This window comes from Chiloscyllium plagiosum, unplaced genomic scaffold (genome assembly GCF_037043375.1).
Source record: "Chiloscyllium plagiosum isolate Xiang-an unplaced genomic scaffold, Cpla_swu_hap1 HiC_scaffold_7, whole genome shotgun sequence".
NCBI classification, from domain to species: Eukaryota; Metazoa; Chordata; class Chondrichthyes; order Orectolobiformes; family Hemiscylliidae; genus Chiloscyllium; species Chiloscyllium plagiosum.
Window position 1 is genome coordinate 59,603,724 of NW_028270145.1, and position 27,971 is coordinate 59,631,694.

The 27,971-nt window shown below is 40.8% G+C and overlaps 1 protein-coding gene across 2 annotated transcripts in view; it reads left to right on the forward strand.

Annotated features, from left to right (window-relative positions):
* The window catches only part of arl6ip6 (ARF like GTPase 6 interacting protein 6), a 140,403-nt gene that overhangs the window by 73,826 nt on the left and 38,606 nt on the right, over window positions 1–27,971 (forward strand). Inside the window, exon 4 of one of the 2 annotated variants that reach the window (XM_043693771.2) lies at window positions 9,269–9,322. The exons of the other annotated variant lie outside the window; for it this stretch is intronic. Within the exon in view, the coding sequence (XP_043549706.1) occupies window positions 9,269–9,322 (54 nt within the window). The remainder of the gene's footprint in view (window positions 1–9,268; window positions 9,323–27,971) is intronic. 2 annotated transcript variants of the gene reach the window in all.

Consider the following 27,971-nt stretch of genomic DNA (forward strand, 5'->3'; position numbering starts at 1 on the left):
AATTCGTAAATGGCATTCATCTGGTATTTGGCAAGGCAGTCATGGGTATACAGTGAGTAAAGTAGGGGCTGAGTCTGCACCCCTGCGGAGGTCCCGTGTTCAGTGTTAATGAAGTTGAAATATTGTCCCCAATCTTCAGTGATTGTGGGCTGTGGGTCAGGAAACTGAGGATCCAGTTGCAGAGAGTGGGGCTTAGTCCGAGATCACTAAGTTTAGTAATCAGTCTTGAGGGGATAATAGTGTTGAAGGCAGAACTGTAGTCAATGAGTAGAGTTCTTATGTAGCTGTTCTTGGTGTCAAGATCTGAAAAATGTGTTGCTGGAAAAGCGCAGCAGGTCAGGCAGCATTCAAGGAGCAGGAGAATCGACGTTTTGGGCATAAGCCCTTCTTCAGGAATCCTTATGCCCGAAACGTTGATCCTCCTGCTCCTTGGATGCTGCCTGACCTGCTGCACTTTTCCAGCAACATTTTTCAGCTCTGATCTCCAGCATCTGCAGTCCTCACTTCCTCCTCGGTGTCAAGATGTTCTAGGGAGGAGTGAAGGGCATCTGTCGTAGATCTATTGGTCCGATAGGCACATTAGAGTGGGTCAAGAGTAGTGGAGAGGCTGGAGTTGATTAATGTCATGACCAGCCTGTCAAAGCACTTCATAACCACCCAAGTTAGGGCCACTGGGCAGTAGACATTGAGACATGCTACATGAGCCTTCTTGGGCACAGGGATGATGTTGACCCTCTTGAAACAGGCTGGGACAGTGGCCTGTGGCAGGGAGAGATTGAAGATGTCCAAGAAGACCTGTGTATGCTCTGAGTGCACAGCATGCTATTCTGTCTGGTCCCATCACTTTCCTTGGATTCCTTGGGCCTGACATATGCTTTCTTCTTTTTCTCCAGTCACCCAGCATTCCCTATACCTCCCATCCTCGCCTGTCACCCTAACAGGAATATATTGTCTATGGACTCTCGTTATCTCATTTTTGAAGTTCCCATTTTCCAGCTGTCCCTTTACCTACGAACATCTGCCACAATCAGCTTTTGAAAGTTCTTGCCTAATACCGTCAAAATTGGCTTTCCTCTAATTTAAAACTTCAACTTTTAGATCTGGTCTATCCTTTTCAATCACTATTTTAAAACTAATAGAATTATGATCTCTGGCACCAAAGTGCTTCCCCACTGACACCTCAGTCACCTGCCCTGCCTTATTTCCCAAGAGTAGGTCAAGTTTTGCACCTTCTCTAGTAGGTACATCCACATACTGAATCAGAACATTTTCATGTACGCACTTAACAAATTCCTCTCCATCTAAACCCTTAACACTATGGCAATCCCAGTCTCTGTTTGGAACGTTAAAATTCCCGACCATAACCACCCCATTATTCTGACAGATAACTGAGATCTCCTGTCAAATTTGTTTCTTAACTTCCCTCTGACTATTAGGGGGTCTATAATACAATCCCAATACAGTGATCATCCCTTTCCTATTTCTCAGTTCTACCCAGATAATTTCCCTGGATATATTCCCAGGAGTATCCTCCCTAAGTACAGTTGTAATGTTATCCCTTATCAAAAATGCCACTCCCCCTCCTCTCTTGCCTCCCTTTCTATCCTTTGTATCCTGGAACATATAGCTGCCAGTCCTGTCCATCCCTGACCCATGTTTCTGTAATTGCTATGATATCCCAGTCCCATGTCCCTAACCATGCCCCGAGTTCATCTATCTTCTCTGTTAGGCCTCTTGCATTAAAATAAACACAGTTTAATTTATCAGTTCTATCTTGTTTTCTGCTGTGTTCCTGCCTGTCCTGACTGTTTGACTCGCTTCTTTTCTCAACTGTACCAGTCTCAGATTTATCTCTTTCCTCACTATCTCCCTGGTCCCACCTCCACCCCCACCCCCACCCCCACCCTCCTCCCCACCTCCATCTTACTAGTTTAAATCCTCCCAAGCAGCTCTCGCAAATATCCCTGCCAGTATATTAGTTCTCTTTCATTTCAGATGCAACCTGTCCTCCTTGTACAGGTCACTTCTACCCAGAAGAGATTCCAGTGATCCAAAAATATGAATCCTTCTCCCATGCGCCAGCTCCTCAGCCACGCATTCATCTGGTCTAACCTCCTATTCCTACCCACAGTAGCTTGTAGTACCGGGAGTAATCCAGATATTACTAACCTTGAGGACCTCCTTTTTAAATTCCTGCCTAACTTTCAATATTCTCCCTTCAGAATCTCATCCTTTTCACTTCCTATGTAATTAGTTCCAATGTGTACAATGACCTCCTGCTGATCCCTCTCCCCTTTGAAACATTCTGCACCCTCTCAGAGATATCTTTGATCCTGGCATCAGGGAGGCAACACATCATTCTGACTTTTTGCTGCCGGCTGCAAAAATGTCTGTCTGCGCCTCTGACTAGGGAGTCCCCTATCACAATTGATACTTGGAACCCGATGTACCCCTCATTACATTCGAGCTAAACTTGGTGCCAGGAGCTTGGCTGTTCATGTTACATTCCCCTGAGAGTCCATCACCCCCAACATATTCCAAAACAGCATATTTGTTTGCAATAGGGACTCCCTCTCCTAGCTACGGTTTATAATTTTAAAATTTAATCAAGAGACTGATCTCATCAAGAAAGAACCTGCTGTACTCACTATTGTAGATTTACAACAAGGGTACACTCAAAAGCTATGCTCGTAACTGATCCTGTGCTGTGAGCTCTCCCCACACAGGTTTGTCTAAGGTCAGTTGTTAATTTTGCTGTTGTTAAGTTTCCTCCGATGTCCAGAGATGCTTGAACTCAAACAGCAAAGGCAGTAACTGTGCAGATTCACTTCTATGTCAGACAGCAGTGTAGGTTTCTTTCTCTGATCGTGTAGTCGCTGGACAGATGCATGAGTAAATGGAGAGCAGAGAGATACAGATGCTTAGGAATTGGACTACAGGTTTAGACAGTAGATTTGGATTGGCTCAGGCTTGGAGACCTGAAGGGCCTGTACCTGGGCTGTAAATTTTCTTTGTTCTTTGTACTTTGTCTGTCTTCCACTTTTCGAAAGTGCCGTTTTTTTTTAGATTACTTACAGTGTGGAAACAGGCCCTTCGGCCCAACAAGTCCACACCGACCCGCCGAAGCGTAACCCACCCATTCCCGTACATTTACCCCTTTACCTAACACTACGGGCAATTTAGCATGGCCAATTCACCTGACGTGCACATCTTTGGACTATGGGAGGAAACCGGAGCACCCGGAGGAAACCCACGCAGACACGGGGAGAATGTGCAAACTCCAAGATTAGATTACATTACAGTGTGGAAACAGGCCCTTCGGCCCAACAAGTCCACACCGACCCGCCGAAGCGAACCCACCCATACCCCTACATTTACCCCTTACCTAACACTACGGGCAATTTAGTACGGCCAATTCACCTGGCCCTGCACATCTTTTGGACTGTGGGAGGAAACCGGAGCACCCGGAGGAAACCCACGCAGACACGGGGAGAACGTGCAAACTCCACACAGTCAGTCGCCTGAGGCGGGAAGTGAACCCGGGTCTCTGGCGCTGTGAGGCAACAGTGCTAACCACTGTGCCACCGTGCCGCCCACGTTGTTTTGATCTTTTTTCCTCCAAAGTTCCAAAACAATGTAACAGCATATAAACCAGTAATTGCTGCTCCTACAATTCAAGGAAATCACTTCCAACACCAAAAATACCTCAAAAAAGGAGTAGCTCTTACAGCCGCAATTTTTTCCTATCTTCCGTCCATTCTGCCCAGAAGGTAGTGTACATATACATATACAAATTGTGATGTTATACAAGCCGTGGGTCACCATATACATTTTCCAGATCACAAGAGGCTCTGCGATATGCTCGAGTTCATGAGTGCCACATATTTCTTTAATGGCAATGATGTAATCTCTGGTGCAGTTCCTAACACAAATATGGTATGCCAATCTGCTTTCAACAGCATTGAAAATTAGATAATGGTTAGTTAAGGGGTTTTTTTTAGGTAGCAATGGACAGCTTATGTGACAGATTCGGTATTGCAATGGAGGGATGTTTCAATAGCCTTCAAAATTGCCTTTTTAAACTATATCATTCCTAATATTTTACTTAACAACTGTCAATTCTCAATCCAAGAAACAAAATTAAGCAATCTAAAGATCAGGTCTATGATAAGGAATGGACATTGAAACTTTTTTTTTACAAAAAGCATTCTTATGTCAGTGGATAGAAAATAAAAAGCTATTCTCCTTAACAGTAACAAATTTGCAAGTGAAAATAATCCATCCACCTAAACCAGACCAAAAGCATTGCTTCATTTACAGATAAATTTGCAAGTCAAAATTCCTTTGAAATGATTTGGATTTTCCTTGCAGTGGTATCTAAGAAAAGATTAGGATTCATATTTCAATTTTGCAGTCGGGAAATTAATGTTTTGCTTCCCTCCAGCAACAATGGTGGAACTCTACTTGAACTCTCAAATCTGAATTAAATTGTGTGTATTTTAGGACTAAGTCTGAACTTGCACATAACTAATGCGTTTCATCTACAGTGCATTTCTCTACTACTGTTGCTGTTTACCGACGTAACACAATCATTATGGAACAGTTTCATTTATGCTTAAGGCTTAAAATAGATTAAGACTTCTGTTGTGGCTTGTAAGCTAAATGTAGCTGTTCTACTATGACTTTACATTACTGCAGCAACTCTCTGGTGCTTGAATGGTGGTCACGCCATAGTATTTTATTTAACATTTACTAATGGAGGATTGGCAGCTAAACAAAGGCATATTTAAAATGGAGTGGACCCAACCAACCTTCCAGGTAGTGATTTCCAGACTCCCACCCCTTCAGTCTTGTGAAATTTTGTATTACACTGATATAATCTCCTGTTTCCCACACCCCTGCTCAGTTAAAGCCTCTCCTAAAAGCAGTAGCAAAATGTTCAAAGTTTGTGCGAAGATTTGTAGCTCGGGTGCTCATTGTTGTGGTTCTGTTCGCCGAGCTGGAAGTTTTTGTTGCAAACGTTTCGTCCCCTGGCTAGGCGACATCATCAGTGCTTGGGAGCCTCCTGCGAAGCGCTTCTTTGATGTTTCCTCCGGTGTTTATAGTGGTCTGTCCCTGCCGCTTCTGGTTGTCAGTTTCAGCTGTCCGCTGTAGTGGTTGGTATATTGGGTCCAGGTCGATGTGTTTGTTGATGGAGTTTGTGGATGAATGCCATGCCTCTAGGAATTCCCTGGCTGTTCTCTGTCTGGCTTGCCCTATGATAGTAGTGTTGTCCCAGTCGAATTCATGTTGCTTGTTGTCTGCGTGTGTGTTTACTAAGGATAGCTGGTCGTGTCATTTCGTGGCTAGTTGATGTTCATGTATGCGGATTGTTAGCTGTCTTCCTGTTTGTCCTATATAGTGTTTAGTGCAGTCCTTGCATGGTATTTTGTACACTACATTCGTCTTGCTCATGTTGGGTATCGGGTCCTTCGTTCTGGTGAGTTGTTGTCTGAGCGTGGCTGTTGGTTTGTGTGCCGTTATGAGTCCTAGGGGTCGCAGTAGTCTGGCAGTCAGTTCTGAGATGCTCCTGATGTATGGTAGTGTGGCTAGTCCTTTTGGTTGTGGTATGTCCTCGTTCCGTGGTCTTTCTCTTAGGCATCTGCTGATGAAGTTGCGCGGGTATCCGTTTTTGGCGAATACCTTGTATAGGTGTTCCTCTTCTTCCTTTTGCAGTCCTGGTGTACTGCAGTGTGTTGTGGCCCTTTTGAATAGTGTCCTGATGCAGCTTCGTAAAATGAAGTAGCAAAATGATACACACACAAGGAACTCAGTGTCAGTTCTGCTCAGATGAAATCTGCCTGGCTTTTACAGGTTCTACCTCCCCAAAGCCAGTCCCAGTGTCTAAGATATCTAAAGCCTTTCTTCTTGCACCATTTTCCAACCATACGTTCATTGATCTTATCCCACTCTTTCTGCACTCTCTTGCAAGTGGCACTGGAAGTAATCCAGAAATAAGTACTTTTGAGGTACTCTTTCTAACTGTTTTAAACGTAAGTTCCCTAAATTCTGACTACAATACCACATCCCCTTTTAAATGCATGTCATTGGGACCAATATAAACCATGATTTCTAGTTGCTTACCCTCTGTCTGTAGCGTGCCCTATGGGCACTGTGACACATTAACCATGGCATGAGGGTGGCAACACATCATCCTGCAGTCACATCTATAGCCACAGACATGCCTTTCTCTTCCCCTAATAGGACAGCTTTCCCATTCATCTTCCTTTCCACCTAAACAGCTGGGTCACCCACATTGCCACGGGTTTAGCAATCTCTTTACTCCTTGGAGGAACCACAGCCTTCAACAAGGTCAAGACTGAAAACCTATGTGGTGAGTAGGACTCAGGGGACTCATGCACTACCTGACTGGAAATCACCTCTTCCTATTCCGTCTGGATGCCCCTACTCTGTAATGAGGCCATTTCTCTGAACACGCTAAACATATAGTTCATTGTGGTATCCCATTAAATGTTTTCACGTAGAGGGTGGTGCACGAATGGAATGAGCTGCAGACGAAGTGGTGGAGGCTGGGACAGTTACATTTAAAAAGGCCACTGTATGGGTATATGAATAGGAAGAGTTTTGAGGAATATGGGCCAATGGGACTAGACTAATTTTGGATATCTGGACGACATGGATGAGTTGGACTGAAGGGTATGTTTCTATGCTGCACCTCTGTGACTCTTGACTCCATGATTCCCCACATCCAATAGGTTATACACCCACTTGGCTGATCTGCCCCACTGTAATTTAAATACAAACACAGAGTGCTGAAAAGAAAACTGCTGAAAACAGTGGTGTTTTTGTTATCTGACATACTTCTCCTTCGAGAAGGCCATGTGACAACTCTCAGACACTTCTTCCTAACTGGATCATGATCTCGCCATACAAACACAAAAAAACCCTCTGTATTTTATTCTTTATTACTACTATACCATGATCTTACTTTTGTGTTATTTACTATAAAGTTATTTTTCTTGTAATGGTTTGTTTCAATAATTTATATTTTTTGTGACACAATCTCAAACAGCATCACTAAGGAACTCCTCTGTCAATCCTTCACTGAGCTACCCATTCAGCAAGCTTAACTTTTTGCAATAAACCTGATTTAAGCCACCTCTTTCTGCCACACACTTCAACTCTTCACTTTGATTCAAATCCCCATGGAGCACTCTATGCCGTCTCACTCCAGCATTGTCTGACCATGCAATTTAAAAGACTCTCTCTTATGTACAAAGACTCTGATGAGTCACAGTTAGCTTAGCTTAGCATCCTGCTGCATCAATTAAGATATTTCCTAATTAACTTGTTCAAATCTCTAGATCTCTACACATCTCTAGAGCAGCTGGGTCTTGAACCCTAGTCTCCTCTCTCAGAAGTAGAGACACTACCACTGCACCACACAAACCATCAAACTACAGTAATTAAAGATATGTTCCAATCAACTTGTTCAGAGAAGTTATTATACACCTCTGGAGCAGGAGAAACTTGAACCCAGATACTCCTGGCTCAAAGATAGGGAAGCTATCACTGCACAACAGAAGTCCTTCATGCCAGTACTTATCTATTTTTTCTTAATCAATCTGTTCAGAGATTTTCTTAAGAACACTGGAGCAAGTGGGACTTCAAACCAACAACCCCACTCCTCTGGTCCTAGGGTGGGGACACGACCACTGCACCGCAAAAGGGCTCTACTGTATTTATTAACACCGATTAAACAAAAGATTTTTAGCTGATTGACAGATAACTGCCAGTGACACTTAGGCCCATGTTTCACAATGAAATTTAACTTACAATGGGTTCAGTTAGTGACAGATTCTAGACCTGACTCTAAATCTAAAGTTAAACTTGAAAAAGACTAAATAGTTAAATTCCCCACTTTGAATCAAATTCCACAAGGTTTAAATGACATTTTTATCTTAATAAATTAAACAACGAAAACATGAGTAATTTATCTGCTTTTACTGATTACACGAAGTTGGATTGGAATTTAAGCTGTGAAGAGGACACAAGGAAATTGCAAAATGACATGGGCAAAAAGATGGCAGTTAGGAAGTTCAAAGTAAGAACAGAAAAGCAGAATATATTTAATAAAAGGCATGAAACTTCCAAATGTTGATGCTCGGAGGGAAGATGTACTCACACAAAAAAAACAAAGTCAATATTCAACTACATCAAATAATTAGGAAAGCCAATGTCATGTTAGCCTTTATTGCAAAGGAGTTTGGAGTACAGGAATAAAGATATATTGCTGGAGTTGTACAGGATGTTGGAAAGATCACATCTGGAGTACTGTGTACAGTTTTGGTCTCCACTTTAAAGGAATTATGTAATCGTTTTGGGGTAGTACAGCAAAGTTTGAATGGAATAGTTCCTTGAGTGAGGGGATTGTCCAAATATAAGGAGCTGTCTAAATTGAGCATATACTCTCTAGAATGCCATAGAATGAAAGGTGCTCTCGTTGAAACTTACAGAATTCTGAAAGGACTTAACATCATGGACACTAAGGTTGGTTCCTCTACCTGGACAATCTAGAAAAATACAGCATACTCTCAGGATAGAAGACTGTTCATGTAAGACTGAGATGAGGAGAAACATTTATACATTTCTGATTGAGCACCTTTGAAATTCTCTACCCTAAAAGGTAATGGATGCCTCAATATTGTACTTACACAAGTCTGAGACTGTAGGACTTTTAGGAAAGTGGAGACTATATAAAGTGTGAGGGTAAGTGGAGCTGAGGCAGCCATGATCAAGCTGAATGGTGGAGCTAACTTAAGAGGCTGTTTAAGTTTACTCCTACTTCACATTTATATGTTTTATATTCTGATTCAAAAACAATCCTTTCTTGGTTAGATTCATGCATTGAATCAGATACTTTTACAATATGTGTTACAGTCAGTCCAATTATGTTAATGGACAATTGCAAATATTTACAACTGTCAGGTAAGAGACTGAGCACATTTTTGTGAAAAATTTGCAAATAGTAATAAATCAAAATGGTCAGTACATAGCTACGAATGGAGATAATTAATTAAAACTGCATGGTTAAGTGAAAATGAGAGGAAGTGATTATGCAAAAGATAATAATGCAAATCTCAGAACATATAAATACAACATCTCAAAGTACTAGCATTTAGGAGTTGAATGCATTTAAAGAGGGAGTTAGGTGAAGAAATGAAGGTGATGCTCCTTAGCTTTACCTATTTTTTTTTTCAGCCTGTAGGAATTCATTCTTATTTCAAACAAGGAAAGAAGCATGCTGTTTGGTGAATATCTGGTAAGCATTTAAGTTCCATGCTATTCATAACCGGCAAAATAGCATTGGAAATGCTGGTAAAGTTATTGATATAAATAAACTGTAAAGTAAATAATTGAAGAAAATAATTCAGTTCTTAAATAAAACATTTTAGGGGCTGTGGACAGGTGGTATCAGTGTAGCAACATAACGGAGCCCCCGGATGCTAGTACAATCCAGAGCAAACACATCTGCAGCAAAAGTTTGTGGCTCAAAGAGCTTTGCCTCAGTGTAAATTAACCAAGTTGCAGAGACTGTGATGTAGTGGCAGGCCAAAAGGTTGGGCACAATGTAAAGGCAGCGGAAAATGACTGAAAAAAGGAGTGAAAGCTAGCTAGAAAAATGAATCTAGATAGTAAAAGTTTATGTAGATATTCAAAAAGAAAAGATCTTAACAAAGTGAGTCCTCACTGTGACTATGGCTTGTGGCACAATTGATGTTTAGGACAAAGACCATACTGCTGGTGCTTTGACCAGGGTTATCATGGACTAAACAATAGGGCTGCTGAAAATGGAGTTCCACTGCTTGAACAGGTCTTAGGGGGTCCTCCAGTATAGTCTAGATAGAGTGCGCTACATCATCCTGGTGTACAGTGCTCAGCACAATTGCAGCAAGCAACAAGGTAATGTGATAGATGCTGAGGGACTGGGGGAGCAGTAAATCTCTACCTGATTGACACCCAGTTCTGGTAGATGAGAGCTTGGTGTTACAGGCCATCATGGAATCTGAAATAGTCATTGGTCATCATGTCAGCATTTGTTTGCATTATTGGGATAAACTGCAGCTTCTATTCATCTTGATTATGTTCACTTTTGATGACTGTAAATAAACCCTTACATTTGGAATTGTCTTATTGCTTGCCTGTATGTGATGTTTGTTGACTGGACAATAACAAGATGTGTGTCAACAGTGGGCATTGGGAATAGAGTAACTGTGATCTCAAGAGGGTGTTTAACATAGCTACGGACAGGTAAATTGAGTAGCCTGGTGGTTAAACTGTGACTGGGGTGTTACACTGGGTTTATTTTTGTGAGGGAGAGTCAGCCATGGTAAGAACAGTAAGGGATCTCTCTTGGTCTCCTGCTGGCAATCCTTCCAAAGCATTCAATGCAACCTCATGTAACCCAAAAGAAAAGCTCAACCCCAAAACATAAAACCTAAATTGACAGAGACTGCAGAGCTCTGGGATGCAGAGGGATCTGGGACTTCTTGTGCATGAATCACAAAAGGTTGCATGGAGATATAGCAAATTATTCAGAAGACTAATGAATGTTATTTATTGTGAGGGGAATGGAATTAAAATTGAAAAGTAGAGCGGTGTACTATTCAGATATAAAAGACATTGATGAGACCAAAGTTAAAAATCACACAACACCAGGTTATAGTCAAACAGGTTTGTATTCTAACAGATGAAAGGCTTAACAGACAATCAATTTTTCAATGTATAATTTCAGTTACATCACACTGCAAATTTTTGCTATAAATTCTGTGTTACGATCAAGCCCTCCACAATCGCCTGGTGAAGGAGCGTCACTCCGAAAGCTAGTGTGCTTCCAATTAAACCTGCTGGACTATAACCTGGTGTTGTGTAATGTTTAACTTTGTACACCCCAGTCCAACACCGGCATCTCCAAATCATTGATGAGACCGCATCTGAGTACGGATACAATATATGTCTCCTATTTAAGAAAGAATATAAATGTGTTGGAAGCAGTACAGAGAACATTTACCAGACTAATACTTTGGTTGTCTTATAAGGAAAGCTTAGACAAGCTAGGCTTATCTCCACAAGGGTTTAGAAAAGTAAGAGGCAAATTGATTGAAACATCCTGACAGGTTTTGACAGGATGCATGCAGAAGGGATGTCTCTTCTTTTCAACAATCTAGAACTAGGGGACATTGTTTAAAAGTAAGGGCTCACCCATTTAATACTGGGTTGAGGAGAATTTTTTGTCAGAATTTTGTTTTGGAACTCTCCTAATCGCAGAGGATGTGGAATCTTTGTATATTTTTAAGGCAGAGGTAGACAGATCCTTGATAGTCAAGGAGATGAAAGGTTATTGGGTATAGTTGAGAATTCAGAATAATAGAATTAACCTTGATCTTATTCAGTTCAGGCTGAAGGGGTTGAGTGGTCTCTTCCCATCTGGATGTCTGAAATTCTCTTCACTGAAAAGGGGAGACCTGACAGCAAGAAGGTGAGTGCCCAATTGGGACGTTATCCCATCAACCTTCTCAAATGGTCACTGGGATTTCCTTGGTTTCCAGGTGTGAATGGATCTCACGCTGCACCATTACTTTCCACCCTGTGTGTCAATACATCTTTTCCATCTGATTCTTTTCAAGAACTTTCGTCCTTTTTAATTCCTGTTTAGGAACAAAATGGACAAGTGCTGGGAAAGGTTGCAGAGATCCTCCCACTGCAGCATAAGCTTTTAACTCCCAGAGATCATTGTTGTTGTCACCCACTAATACCTCATGGGGTAGAAGTGGGATGTCAAGCTAAGGTGATAAGTGTAAACCTGGATTTTCCTTAGTCCAGAAATACTTATGGATCAGGACTTCCATCTGTTCACCTACTGAGAGAAGAACTGTTGACTTCACATTACTTAAATTACTTTAGGAAGACTCCTAGCAGTGTTTCCTTCTGTGATTGGGCACTTTCCACAGTGGGGTACTGGAAGTGCTATGTTGTTGCAGAGTGTATTGGTCTACAGAGCTTAAAACTGCCTGCAGAGCCAGATTGTTAGAGGAAATGGAAAGACTAAGTGCTTCATGATGCAATATTAGCCATCTCATACAATCGTGGAATTCAGCTCACACCTCAGAGGAAGTAAAAGTTGAAATTCCACACATTGATGTCCAGAGTAAATCATAAGGCTTAGAAGTCATTCATTCTAGGTTGTGACACATTTATTGTAGCTACAGAAATTATTCTTGGAAAAGTTGAGAACCTACTTTGATCATTGGGTGTGAATGGCAACAATATGCGGCCAAAGAAAGGTTAATACATGATTGCACACTTATTGAGAGGGGAACAAAATAGTGTTATTTGTGTGGATGCCATGATCAAAAGCTTGCGTATGTCATTTTGACTAGAATGTTTTTGATCAGCAACAGCTGATCTCTGTTAGACTTGCAAGCTCCTGTTCTCTCTTTACTGTCAAATTATGTTGATCTGTAGAGGTTCCACTTTTCCTTTATGAAGGAGCAGATATTTTATTTTTGTCTCCTGTGCAAACTGAGTACAGGCTGTCAACTGCATTTTCAGTCATAAAACCACCAATTGTGTGTTCCTGACGCAGCTCTCCTCCAGAAACTCTTCCACTTTGGTAAAAAGTGAAATCATTGTTGACAGCAAACATGAAATTTTAAATGGCACTCAGTACTCAAAAGGGTTAATCAGCACTATGTCATTTTAGTGTTGTTTAGCTTGGACTGCTGTAATAAGCTGAATTCAGAATTATCTGGAGTCATGGCCAGACTGGATTAAAAGGCCACAGTGACTTCAACCATGTTCACCTCTGGTTTTCAGATATCTATGGGCAAAGTAGTTAAGATCATTTTGACATTTATGTTGCATTGTATATCCCTGATGATGTGTGATGTTGTCAAAAGGAAAGGTCTTAACATTTCTTTTCTTAAGCCATATCAATTGGAACAGCAGGACTGCTACAAGTTTGACCAATGGAAATAGGTATGGATAGGTCAAATGAGTGGGTCAAGGTCTGACAAATGAAGTATAATATGGGAAAATGTGAAATTGTCCATTTTGATACAAAGATAAAAATGAGTCTTATTATCTAAACAATGAGAAATTACAGACATGGAGAAGGTGTCCTTCTACATGATTGCAAATGGTACAGAAAGTAATTAGAAAGCTAATAGAATGTTTATTGTGAGGGAAATTTAATACTTGACTAGAGAGGTTCTGTTTTGATTATAAGATCATAAGAAATAGGAATTCAGCCCTTGAACCTGCTCTGCCATTCAATAGGATCATGGCTGATCCAACATTCCTCACATCCACTTTCCTGCTCTTTCTGAAAAGCTCCATTTCTTCTATACGGGGGATACCCCTATATATTCCACTTATACAGGGCATTTGTGAGACCACATCTGGAGCTTTGTATATAGTATTGGTATGTTTATTTTAGGAAGGATGCAAATATGTTGGAAGCAGTTCAGAGAACATTTGAAGAAGACTAATGCTAGAAATGGGTGGTTTTCTAATGAGGAAAGGCTGAACAAGATGAGCTTGTATACGTTGGAGTTTTGAAGTATAAGAGGTGACTGTGTTAAGACATTAAGATCCAAAGGAGTCTTGACAAAGTGCAAGTGGAAAAGATGTTCCCTCTGAAAGAAGAATCTAGAACCAGGGGTTACTGATTAAAAGTAAAGGATTGTCCATTTAAAGCAGAGTTTTAGGGGAAAAAATCCTAAGAAATTCATGAGAGTTTGGAACTCTCTTCCTGAACAGTCTTTGAATGTTTTAAAGACTGAAATAGATAGATTCTTGTTAAACAATTTTGCAAGGTTTAAGGCAGGAGGTTGAATTCTAAGAGGTGAGTTAAAGAAAATTTGTTTCAACTCAGAGGTGGTAGGAGTCTGGAACTCACTGCCTAAAAGAATGGCTGAGCAAGAAATTATTGTAAAGTTGAAGCAGTATTTAGTTATTCACTCGTATTGCCACAGGCTCCAGGGCTATGGGCTATTAGGTGGAAATTGGAATTAGTGTAGTCAGATCTTCATTGAGCAGCATAGATATACTTGAATTGTCAGCAACTTGTCTGAGTCACTGAGGCACATTTGAAGAAAGATTGGATTGACTAGGCTTGTACTAAATGGAGTTTAGAAGCGTGATGGAGGGAACTCATAGAAACATCTAAAATCCTGATGGGACTGGACAGGTTAGATGTGGGAAAAAAATGTTCCCAATGTTGGGGAAGTTCAGAAGTAGGGGTCACCATCTAAGAATAAGGGATAAGCAATTTAGGACTGAGATGAGGAAGAATTTCTTCACTCAGAAAGTTGTGAACCTGAGGCATTCTCTACTACAGAAAGCTGTAGGGGCCAGGTCATGAGATATGTTCAAGAGGGATCTGGAAGTGGCCCTTCCAGCTAAAGGGATCAAGGAGTATAGAGAAAAAGCGGAATGGGATACTGAAATTGCATGATCAGCCATGATCATATTGAATAGTAGTGCAGGCTCAAAGGACTGAATGGACCGCAACCTGCAGCTATTTTCTATGAATCTATAAATCTGTGTACAGTGGAATGCCCTAAGTCAGTGAAACCTACAGGCTTGGAAACTTTTCACCAGTGAAGCTGAAGAGCTATAGCCATGGCTAGATTATAGGTTATAACTTGCAGCATTCCTTTTGAGAGAATGTTTTTAATGCTTTAAACCATTATCTGCGAACCTTTTAGACATCGCTTGACCTGTCTTGTACTTCACACATCTACACCATCCCGCTTTCAAATTTCATCATGGATTGCCTTCCTTGGCCATCTCCTTAAATGTCAGCTTGTTGGAGAGATTGTGCTTTTCATCCTATTCTTGGGAAAGACCACTTCACTTCAGTCCCTCAAATCCAACAGCATGTTCTCCAGGTGAAAGACAGGGACATGGGGAAGCAGCCTACCTGTGGGTACTGCAGCTTTAGAATTTAATGCCTAGTTGATTCTTCCAAAAATATTTCTTTTGACAGATTGACGATTTATCCCTAATTGGCCTGGTATTCCAGAGGTGTGATTCCAGAAGCCAATATTATGCTTCAGAACTGTTCAATGGGTTTCCAACCACAATGACAGCAATTTATGAAGTGAGAATATTCTGTCTTCTTTTCCAGCTTAAACTGCTTATCCCCTGTGGCTGTGCAGTTGTCCATTATTGACCTTACGGCTTCAGAACTTTTGATTTTCATTAGGTGTCTGTGTTGCAACATTTCCTTTTCTCTGTAGTTTTCTGTAGCTACCTTCTCCTCTCACAGGCATTGAGGCCTAGAAATATGGATATGTCTATTTTTGGGCACCTGACTTGCATTATGTTCACCGCTCATGCTTGAATGTGGAGGTCTGTGAAGCACCAGACTTTGGGCCTTAGCTATCATTAGAATGCATAGTACCCTGCACAGGCTACAGTTTCAATATCTTGGTAGGATGATTGGATTAGATTACAAGTTCCTGCAGGAAGGATAGATAGGCATTGTGACATCCATAGTTAGGACTTGGACAGGAAGACTCTAGGGTTCGGGTGTACTTTAGTTGGGTCAGGAGTGCTCTTAGGATCAGTGGGAGGAACATGGGCAGCACTGAACTTTGCAATTGGGGATGAGTCAATTATCCTGAAACCAAGAACAGCGGTGATTATGCTGAGTACTAAACATTTTCTTATTTCTATGGTGATTCTATTCACTCAAGAGATGTGTGCACCACTGGCTGGGCTAGCATTTATTGCTCCTTGAAAAGATTGTGGTGAGCAGCCTTCTTGAACTGCTGCAAGCCTTTTGGTGTAGGTAGACCCACAATGCTGTCAGGGAGGGAATTCCAGTGTTTTGACTGAGTCACACTGAAGGAACAGTGATATATTTCCAAGTTGGATGGTGGAGGGGCTTGGTGAGGAATTTGCAAATGGTAGCATTCTCATGTATGTACTGTTTTTGTCGTTCTAAGTGTAGTGATTCTGGTTTGGGAATTATAGTCTAAGGACATCCTTGGTGAATTTCTGCAACTTGTAGATATTGCGAACACTGCCATGAATGAGCATTAGTGGTGGAGGGAGTGAATGTTTGTGATGTAGTGCCAATCAAGTAGGCTTCTTTGTCTGGATTGTGTCAAGCCTCTTGAATGTTGTTAGAGCTGCATTCATTCAGGCAAGTGGGGAATTTTTGATCATAATCCTGAATTGTCCCATGTAGGTGGTGGTCAGGAGGTGAGTTACATACTGCAGGATTCCTACTCTCAGACCTTTTCTTGTAACCACAGTTTTAAACGGCTAGTCCAGTTGCATTTCTGGTCATTGGAACCCCGAGGATGGTGACAGTAGGGGATTCAGTGCTGGTGATGTCAATGGAAATTGGTTAGATTTACCCTTGTTAACAGATGGCTAATGTTTTGCACTTGAATGACACAAATTTCACATGCCATTGTCAGCGCAAAGCTAGATTTTGTCCAGGTCTTGCTGCTTTTGATGTAGACTGCTTCTGGGGAGCAGCTATTATGATGCTGATATAATCACCAGCAACCATCCCCATTTCTGACCTGATGATGCATGGAAGATCATTGTTGAAGATGACTGATACTAGACAGTACCCTGAAAAGAGTATTCCCCTGATCCTGTTGACTCCAGGTTTGCTAGGGCTCCTTTATGCCTAACTTAGTGTCAAAGGCTTGATGTCAGAGGCAGTCTTGGATCATCCACTTGGCACTTCTAATTGAAGATGGTTGCAAATGCTTTAGCCTTATATTTTGCATTGTTTTGTTGGCACATCCAAAATTGAGGATGAGGATATTTGTAGAACCTCCTCCTCTAATAAAATGTTTAATTGTCTACTACCTTCGTGATGTAGCAGGACTGCAGAACTTAGATCTGATCTGTTGGTTGTGTCGATTACTTGCTGCTTGTGCTGTTGGACACACTAGAAACCCTTCTTCACCAAGTTGACATATCAATTTTAGCTCTGCCGGGTACGGCTCCTGTTCCCCCATCTGCACTCTGCATTGAGCCGGGCTTTATGGTAATGATAGGATGGGGGATACGCTGAGCCATGATGTAGCAGATTGTGTTGGAGTCTGACTCTTCGGTTGCTGATGGATGACAGAGCATCATGCAAGCCCATTCTTGAGTTGTTAGATCTTGAAGTCTATCCCACTTAGAATAGTGATAAAGAGACACACAGAATGAGGGTATTCTCCACTAAAACTGTGCAGTTGTCACTCTTACCGATAATGTCATGGAGAGATGCATATGTGACTGGCAGATTGATGATAATGAAGTCAAGTATGTTTTTCCCTCTTTTTGTTACCTCATTGGACATCACATGCCCATTCCTGAGCTCAACCAGCTTGATCATCAGTGGTGCTACTATGCCATGCTTGGTGATGAGCACAGATCTCCTTCATACAGAGAACTGTTGTTCATAATTTGGACATTTTGCTACATAAACACCTTTTATTCAGGTTCTTTACTTGTGGGACAAACAAACGCGTCAGAGTTGAATCGCAATTCAATGCAATTTTATTCACAAAATAAACTCAAACCACAAGAGGGTTCGTACGGCTGAACATTACTAAAATTCTGCTTTCTCACTATAAAATTCCTGATTTTTACTTTAATTACTTGACCAATCACAATCTTAAGGCTTTGTTGAAATCCTTATCTAAACTGTTGCTGGCTATCAGACTAGGGCCAAATACTACCCATGCAGCTAAACTTGACCAGACTGAGTAGTCAGTTCTGATTAACTAAGCAAAGATTGGTCTGACATGTGGTCATTTTCTCTCTGTCTTCAAGTAGTCAGAGTATCACTGCTGGGCTACTTCGAGTCCTCACTGAGAGAATGGCTGCCAGGTGACCCTTCTTATCCCTTCTTGCTGCATCATTCCAGAATATTCTCTGGCACTCAGCCAATCAATCTTTCATGTCAAGGTCATGGCAGCCAATGGGATCCACAATGACATGTATGGAAGACACTGGAGCTACTAAAGAAGTTGAATCTCTGGTCAAGAGGAAGAAGAAGGCTTATGTTAGAATGAGATGTGAAGGTTCAGTTAGGGCACTTGAGAGTTACGAGTTAACCAGGAAAGACCTAAAGAGAGAGCTAAGAAGAGTCAGGAAGGGGCATAAGAAGTCATTGGCAGATAGGATCAAGGAAAATCCCAAAGCTTTCTGTAGGTATATCAGGAATGAAAGAATAACTAGAGTAAGATTAGGACTAATCAAGGACAGTAGTGGGAAGTTGTGCGTGGAGTCCAAGAAGACAGGGGAAGCACTAAATGAATATTTTCCTTCAGTATTCACACTGGAAAAAGACAATGTTGCTGAGGAGAATACTGAGATACAGGCTACCAGACTGGATGGGATTGAAGTTCACATGGATGAGGTTTTAGCAATTCTTGGAAGTGGGATTTATCCTAGTATTTAGCGCTTAAAAATGTGTTGCTGGAAAAGCACAGCAGGTCAGGCAGCATCAAAGGAACAGGAGAATCGACGTTTTGGGCATAAGCCCTTCTTCAAGAAATGTCAATTCTCCTGTTCCTTTGATGCTGCCTGACCTGCTGCGCTTTTCCAGCAACACATTTTTAAGCTCTGATCTCCAGCATCTGCAGTCCTCACTTTCTCCTAGTTGAATTTATCCTAGTATTCTCTGGGAAGTTAGGGAGGAGATTGTAGAGCCTTTGGCTTTGATCCTTATGTTGTCATTGTTAAAAGGAATAGTGCCAGAACACTGGACGATAGCAAATGTCCCCTTGTTCAATAAGGGGAGTAGACATAACCCTGGTAATTTTAGACCAGTGAGCCTTACTTCAGTTGTGGGTAAAGTTTTGGAAAAGATTATAAGAGATAGGATTTATAATCATCTAGAAAGGAATAAATTATTAGGGGTAATCAGCATGGTTTTAAGAAGGGTCGGTAGTGCTCACAAACTTATTGAGTTCTTTGAAAAGGTGACCAAACAGATGGATCAGGGTGAAGTGGTTGATGTGGTATATATGGATTTCAGTAAAGCATCTGATAAGGTTCCCCATGGTAGGCTTTTGCACAAAATACGGAGGCATGGGATTGAGGGTGATTTAGCGGTTTGGATCAGAAATTGGTTAGCTGAAAGAAGACAGGGGGTGGTGGTTGATGGGAAATGTTCATCCTGGAGTTCAGTGACTAGTGGGGTACCACAAAAATCTGCTTTGGTGCCATTTTTATAAATGACCTGGATGAGGGCATAGAAGTTTGGGTTAGTAAATATGCAGATGACACTAAAGTCAGTAGAGTTGTGGATAGGGCTGAATGATGTTGCATGTTACAGAGGGACATAGATAAGCTGCAGAGCTGGGCTGAGAGGTGGCAAATGGAGTTTAATGCAGAAAAATGTGAGGTGATTCACTTTGGAAGGAGCAACAGAAATAAAGATTACTGGGCCAATTCTTTGTAGTGCAGGTGGGCAGAGAGATCTTGGTGTCCATGGACATAAATCCCTGAAAGTTGCCACGAGGTTGATAGGGTTGTAAAGAAGGCATATGGTGTGTTAGCTTTTATTGATAGAAGGATTACGTTCCAGAGCCAGGAGGACATGTTGCAGCTGTACAAAACTCTGGTGCAGCTTCACATAGAGTACTGCGTACAGTTTTGATCATCGCATTATAGGAAGGATGTGGAAGCATTGGAAAGGGTTCAGAGGAGATTTGATTAGATTCCCTACAGTGTGGAAACGGGCCCTTCGGCCCAACCAGTCCACATCGACCCTCCGAAGAGTAACCCACCCAGACCCATTTCCCTCTGACTAATGCACCTAACACTATGGGCAATTTAGCATGGCCAATTCATCTGACCTGCACATCTTTGGACTGTGGGAGGAAACCAGAGCACCCAGAGGAAACCCACGCAGACACGGGGAGAATGTACAAACTCCACACAGACAGTCACCCGAGGCTGGATCAAACCTGGTGCTGTGAGGCAGCAGTGCTAACCACTGAGCCACTGTGCCACCCATGCTAGGATGTTGCCTGGTATGGAGGGAACGTCTTATGAGGAAAGGCTGAGGCTGTTTTTGTTAGAGAGAAAAGGGTTGAGAGGTGACTTAATTGAGGCATATAAGATAATCAGAAGGTTAGATAGGGTGGACAGTGAGAGTCTTTTTCCTCAGATGGTGATGGCTAGCACAAGGGGGCATAGCTTTAAATTGAGGGATGATAGATATAGAGCTGAAAATGTGTTGCTGGAAAAGCGCAGCAGGTCAGGCAGCATCCAGGGAACAGGAGAATCGACGTTTCGGGCATAAGCCCTTCTTCCTGAAGAAGGGCTTATGTCCGAAACGTCGATTCTCCTGTTCCCTGGATGCTGCCTGACTTGCTGCGCTTTTCCAGCAACATATTTTCAGCTCTGATCTCCAGCATCTGCAGACCTCACTTTCTCCTCCCGGATGATAGATATAGGACAGACGTCAGAGGTAGTTTCTTTAATCACAGAGTAGTAAGGGCATGGAACAGTAATAGACTCGCCAACGTTAAGGTCATTGAATAAACTTATGGATGAAAATGGAATAGTGTAGGTTAGATGGGCTTCAGATTGGTTCCTCAGGTTGGCACAACATCGAGGGCCGAAGGACCTGTATTGCGCTGTAATATTCTAAGTACTGTCATTTTCCATCATCTAATGTATAAAAGACTAAGGTTAAGGTGAGGAGCAAGTGGTTTAGAGTAGATTTGAGAAAGAAATCTTTCACCCAGAGGGTGGTAGAAATATGGAATAAGCTGCCTGAGAGGATGGTTAAGGCAGACATTCTCACAACATTTAAGAAGCATCTGGATGAGTACTTAAAATGCTGGGATATAGTAGGCTATGGATTAAGTGCAGGTAAATAGGATTAATATAATTTGGAGTTTATTGCTTGTCATTGACATGATAGACTGAAGATCCTGTATCTGTGTTGTCTGACTCTAAGTCATGACTGCCTCTCCATATGTGGTCATGTTGGAAACCTGGAGCTCCAGTGAGTTTGCTCGCCATACTTCACTTCACAAACCAGTTTCATTTTCTAGGGCAAGTCCAGGCTTGTTCTTGGCTGCCTTTGACCTGAGCAATTGCTTTGTGCTTGACATCTATTGGGTCTGGCTGCTCAAAAGTTATCCATTCAGACATAGACATTCAGGCCCTGGACTATCTGGCCATGGAACCTTTTGCACACTTATCACCCTTAGTGCTACCTAGAAATGGTGCTCAATAAAGAGGGACACTGATTGATCAGCCAAGGTGGGTCGGTATGTGTTAATTAGCAAGTGGTTTCCTTGCCCATGATTGACCCAATGCCATGAGATTTCATGTGGCTTGGAGTTAATATTGCATCAGTTTTCCTGAGGCAACTAGTGCCAGTTGCAGCAGGGACAACAGGCAAACATTAGACCCCTGATTGTTTTGAGAAAAACTGTTCTCATCCTGGAGCAGATCCCCAAAATTTGGTTACGATCCAGTTAGGAATCAGAATCTTCTTAAAATAGATGAAGTTTGAAATCCCAGTTACTTACTAAGACAATAAAGCCAAGATAGTCAAGAAAGCCATGATTTTTAAATAAACAAGAATTTTTATCACTGAGAAGTTCGCAAAGCAAACACTATTCTTATCTGTACAGTTGGAGTAAGAGATTACCTGCAATGGCTTCTCTTCCTGATCCTGTGCCATTACCTCTGATGTACCCTAGGAACTATTGTTAGGCCACTCCTTTTTCTCATCCCCTTCATGGAGCCATCTGAAAGCACATCTGATTTCACATGCATGCTGATGACAAGGAGCTCACCACCATCTCTCCCAATCCCTCTACTGTCATTAGAATTTTAAAATTATTTCACAGAGCAAGGCCAGCACTTGTTGCCCAGCTCTAACAGTCCTTGAAAATTAATGGCTTTCTGGATTATTTCAATTTTGAGACACCAGATTGTTGTAGGTTTTTAGTCATATATAGGTCAGATCAAGTAAGAATGGCTGATTTCCTTCCTGAAAGGCTATCCATGAACCATTGAGTATTTACATCAATCAATGGTAATTTCATGGTTACTACTACTGAGGTTTCAATTCTGATCTTTTATTACCTCATTAGCAACTTCTTTCAAGTCTTTTGGATGAAGTCAATCTAGACTAAGAGACCGCTTAGTTCATAGCTCCATCAGTTTGCTTCGTATAGCATCCCTAGTGATTGTAATTTCATTGAGTTTCTTTGTCCCTTCCTTCTCCTGATTTACAAACATTACCGGAATCTTTTTTATCTCTTCAACAGTAAGATGGAAGCAAATATTTATTCACTTCATTTACCATTTCCTTATTATCTACTATTAAATCTCCATTCTTGCCTTTTAGAGGTTCAGCCATCATAGTAGTTACTTTTCTTGTTTACTTGCCTGTGGAAAACATTGGTAACCATTTTATATTTCTAGGTAGCTTCTTCTCATAAACTAATTTCTTCCCCTTATTAGTATTTTTAGTCATTCTCTGCTGTTCATTATATTTTGACCAATCATCTAATCTGCCACACATTTTAGCACAGTTCCAAGCTTTGTCCTTATATTTGATACTATTCCTAACTTCTTCAGTTAACCATAGATATTGGGTCCTCCCGTTAGAATATTTCTGTATAGTGGGAACGTACTTATTCTGTGCATTCTGCAATATCCCCATAAATATCTACCACTGTGTATCAATTAATACATTCCCTGGCCCAGTATGCCAGTTCACGCCACCTAGCTCAACGCTCAAGCCTCATACTTGCCCTTAATTAAGTTTAAAATTCTAGTCTTAGTCCCAAACCTGTCCTTTCAACTTGGATGTAAAATTCAATCATATTGCCTCTTCTTGTTGAAACTCACTAGTGATTCATCCTTTACTAATAGTAACAAAACAGGTCCTTAGACTTTGCATAGAAAAGAGGATTGATGGAAGCACCAACCATTAGCTGGTAGTGGTTGACTCCATAGCAAATACAACACATTCTATTTTGTAAATACTGCTACACCTGTTTAATCTGCCTGCCCATGCCCTCAACCACTCCACATAATAGTTGGCAGCAGGCTGAAAGTTATGTTCCTAATTCTGGGCTTCTTTCCAAGTTTTACTTGTTCCTCTCCTATATCCATCATTCTTTGTTCTGCCATTCTTGTCACTTTGCTTATGTTTCCTAACTGGGCATCCTCCTGTAACTCTTGATTCAGTTTTTCGTACTATGGATTTTTTCCAATGTGAAACGTTAGTTAATTGTACAGTTCTCTATCAGTCGCCCACAGCATCATTTATGACACCCGGTGATTACACTATCTCATATTATTTTAAACAAAATTGACCACGCACAAAAAGCAACCAGTACACAACGGAACACGGCAGTAAACTTACATCAGAATAGCCGTGGAGTATTGGTAAACAGTTTGTGGTAGTGTTAGCACAATTCGTGTGGTATTTGTGGTAATCAATAATTCTGTACCAGAATTTGTTGCATTGACATGTTTCCTCTATTCTGAATTTCATCATGCCACTTTGTTGAAAACAATGTGAAACATACAAGACTTCCAGCTGATACAATAGTAATTAGACTGTGTAGTTGGTTAAAATATATAATATTTCTTCACTCATACCTATTAATCAAAAGTTTAGCATGATACCCTTTAAAATGTAATTTTCTTCTGAGTCCAAATTCAGCTTAATAATTGAAAGTTCGATATGAACAAGACAAATCACTTTTTCACAGATGAAGTACAACTGAAAGTAAGACATTAATTTGATGTAACTGATATATTTCCTGATAGATCAGCGGTAACACTGATTTGATTTTGTGTATGTTGTGTACTACTGACCTTCGATTAATACTGGAGCGATTTTTGCTTAAATTTACATAAGTATATTTACCTTAAAGGCACTGTGCTTTTGGACCTATAGGCACAATGTTCTGTGTACTATCCTCATTATTTTGGGAAATAAGTGAAGTATCTTATTAACGATTGAGAAATGTTATAAGCAGAAATGAATGGATTGGACTTTGTGTGATGATGGATCTCCCGTTCTGGGATAGATAGCAGGGGAGATGTTTGGTGGTTGGCAGGTGAACCTACTTCAGCAGTCAGTGGAACTCAGAGTCCTACCTTGTCAGCCAACTAAGTCGCTGCTATCAGGCCTGCCATCCTTATTAAGGAAGATGTCTTGATTCTGATGTTCTGATTCAAGGCCTGATGTTTGATCAGTGATGGTAATTTAGCAACCTCAGCATTGGGAATGATGGCCAGTCTGGGACTCCATTTGTTACATGCCCTCATAATCATGTAAATTTGAGGGTGGGTTGGGGGTGAAGGGGAAGGGGGTGCACTGACATCAGTCAGCTAGACTGTGGTGATTTGAGAGTGGCGTGGAGGGTATCACTAAAGACATGTGGTCTGCAGGTTGGGGATATCCATTGCAACACAGTATGGTGCCCTCCATGGGCCATGGAGGGCCTGACAAGTAGGGAACCACCTCTCTGGAGCCCATCAGGAGGTACCAGTTTCCTCACATGGCAGAAGGCACACCATCTGTGCTGTCTGTGCCCCCTCTACTAAGTGGGAATTTTTCTCCCTATCTCCATGACAAATTTGTACATATTCATCAAGTTAAAAAATACACAATGTAAATTTGATGGGGCAAATGCAACACAAGAGAATTACATTTGCATAACAACAATGAGAATATTATCCAAACACATGAGTCATCTGTGAAAACAGAACATTTATGATTTGAGGGTGGGACAGTATTTCGTCTATTTTTCTCACTGTTCATATGATAGTATTTTCTTTTTTGTGTTTTTTTATATAATACATGTTATTGCTTCTCTCCTGATAGTGGTTGAAGAGGTTGTTTTACCTTTGTTGTTCTGCATTCTTGCACTTCATGGAACAATTACATTGCTGTGTCATGAGCTCTACTGCTCAACCTTGAATGAAAGGGTGCAGTCTCCTGCTACTAATGAAGATCATTGCCCTGCAGCAGAGCTGTTAGGTTGTGTCAAAAAATCACAACATGTAATTCTTAATATTTTTTTTAATCAATCCAGATAAGCAGTTTGCTTTTTTGATGTCTGTGCTGCAAAGGTACTTTTTTTTTTGCAAGATTTATTGGTATGCAACAGAATTTATTTGCTGTAAATTAGTAAATACAGAAAGATACACATCTGATGATTTTGTAAACTCCTCAGATTCTTCACTTTGATAAAGATCCTGTGGACAATAATTCTTTATGCCAAGGATTTGTACAGAGATCAATGCAAACATATTGGCAACTGTCTGAGAAGCAGGGAAATTGTGCAGTGTCATTTATGATATTTAATCAATCAAACAAAACTTTAAGGCATTAGAATTGAATAGTGTAGACTGAAAATCATCAAAAATATAATAATAATAGTAATCTGAGTAGTGTGGCTTCATCTCTTTGTGTTGATGTAATCAGCAGGGTTTTCAAGTGTTGCTACCCATTATGTTGCAGAAGTGTCTGTTGAACAATAGCACATGATTAATAGGCACTTAGTACTTTCATTACTGTTTCTACAGTGAATTAAATCTGGAGCACCATTCATAAACTAATATTTTAAAGATTGCATGATATTATTTGCAATTTCAGATATAACTTCAAATCTCTGAGGAGTATTGAATGCTTACTTCCTTTTAAATCTTCTTTTTAAATCTAATAACTGGTTACAATTCATAGAACATTGTGCGAATGCAAAAATGTAAACACTTACAGACTGGGGTAAGAATTCATTGTGCTCGTTTGCATCTCATCGAAAAATCCAGGCACTGCAGCAAATAATTAAGATAATTTCTTCCTTTTCTTCTGTATAATTCAATGAAAATTATAATTTCTACCAACCACAGATTAAATTGACTAAATATTACCTGCTGCAAGAATTATTCAGAATTAAATATGTGATGTTAATTGTTTTTTATGGTTGAAGATGTATGAAATTCTTGGTGCATGGCTTAAAAGATAATAGATTTTGCACTTTAATCAAATTATTTCCTATAATTAGTTATGTAAGTTTTTTTAATAAATAAATTAGGTCCTATCTATCATCAATAATGCAGTTGTCATGAATGAACCCTTTATGTGTTGAAGAAAGATACTAATGATGGAGCTTAATCAGTATTAAAGAATGAGGTGGGTGAAGAAGACTCATGGTATGATCACAGGAAACAACATTATGCCAGAGTGTTTGTGTGGATCTTTCATCAGACCAAATGATTCCTCAAAAACTGACTTGATATGTAACTTTTATTTTAATTTAAATTTTGCAACACTGGTTCTGTTTCAGCTCAACAAACAAACGTACATTCAATTGGTACCAATGAAACAAAATTATAAAAATACATCGGTTTGAGATTGCCAGTCAAAGTGAATTCAGTTATCTATACACCTGTTCAGAACTCAACCAGGTTGTAACTACTAGACAGGTTCTGGTATTGTTTTGAAAAATAAGAAAATAAACATTAAAAAATAAGACTATGAGTAAGCCATTCAGCTCCACCAGAGCCTCTTCACAATTCAGTGATATCCTGGCTGATCTGATGATGGTTTTAACTGCACTTGCCTGCCTGGCCACCATAGGCCTTGACTTCCTTATTAAATAAAAAAAATCTCAATTGGCCTTGAATATATTCAGTAACCCATCTTGCACTGCTCTCTATGGAAGAGAATTTCAACAACCACTGACTCACTGAGGGAAAGAATTTACTTCATCTCTGTCTTAAATGGGAAATCCCTTAATTTTAAGTTGTACGCTCCAGTTCTGGATTGCTTAATGAAGAAAAATATTTCTGCTGTCAAGCTCCCTCATAATATATCATATTAAAATCATCAGTCAGATCATCTCTCATTTTTCCTAAGTCTCAAATGTATGGGTTCAACTTGCTCAACCTTTCCTCATAAGACACCTCCTTCATTCCTGAAATCAGCTGAGTGAACCTTCTGCGAATCATTTCCAATGCAAGTATGTACCTTCTTAAATAAGGAGACCAAAACTGGTCACTGTACTCTGGGTGTGTTCTCACCAATGACCTGTACAGATGTAGCAAGATTTCCCACTTTTATACTGCAGCAGAAGATGCTTGGGCCTAAACACTAACCTGAGGAACTCCTTCGGAGATGATCTGGAGCTGAGATGACACTCTCTAACAAACATAACCATCTTTCTGTGTACCAGGAATGACTCTAACTAGCAGAGCCTCTCCCCCCCGATTTGCGTTGACTCCAGTTATGATAGGGCTCCTTTGTGTCATACTCAGTCAAATGCAACTTTGATGTTAAGGGCTGTCACTCTCAACTCAGCTCTGGAATTTAGCTCTTTTGTCCATGTTTGAACCACGGCTGTAATAAGGTCAGGAGCTGAGTGGCGTTGGCAGAATCCAAAATGGATATGTGAGCAGGTTATTGTTGAGCAGGTGCTGCTTAATAGCACTGTTGGAGTCACCTTCCATCCCTTTACTGATGATCGAGAGTAGACTGATGGGGCAGTAATTGGCTGAGTTGGATTTATCCTGTTTTTTGTGTACAGGACATACTTGGGCAATTCTCCATATTGTCAGGTATATGCCAGTGTTGTAGCTATATTGGAGCAGCTTGGGTAGAGTTATGACAAATTCTGGAGCACACATTTCATAAGGTGGGAGAGAGCTAGAGAGGGTGGAAGTGAGTGGGGCAGGATGGGAAATGGTGGAGGATACAGACAGGGGAGGAGAGAAAGAGAGACAGAGAAAGGGAGGAGGAAGAGGGAGCAGGGAGCCTCCTTGGTCCCAATTTCCTTCCCTCCCCCTTGATTCCCTTTCCCTGATTCCAACCCACTCTCCTGATTCCTTCCCTCTCCCCCCTCATGTTTTGAAGGCGCACATATTTTCCTACATGTGTGTCTTTTGCA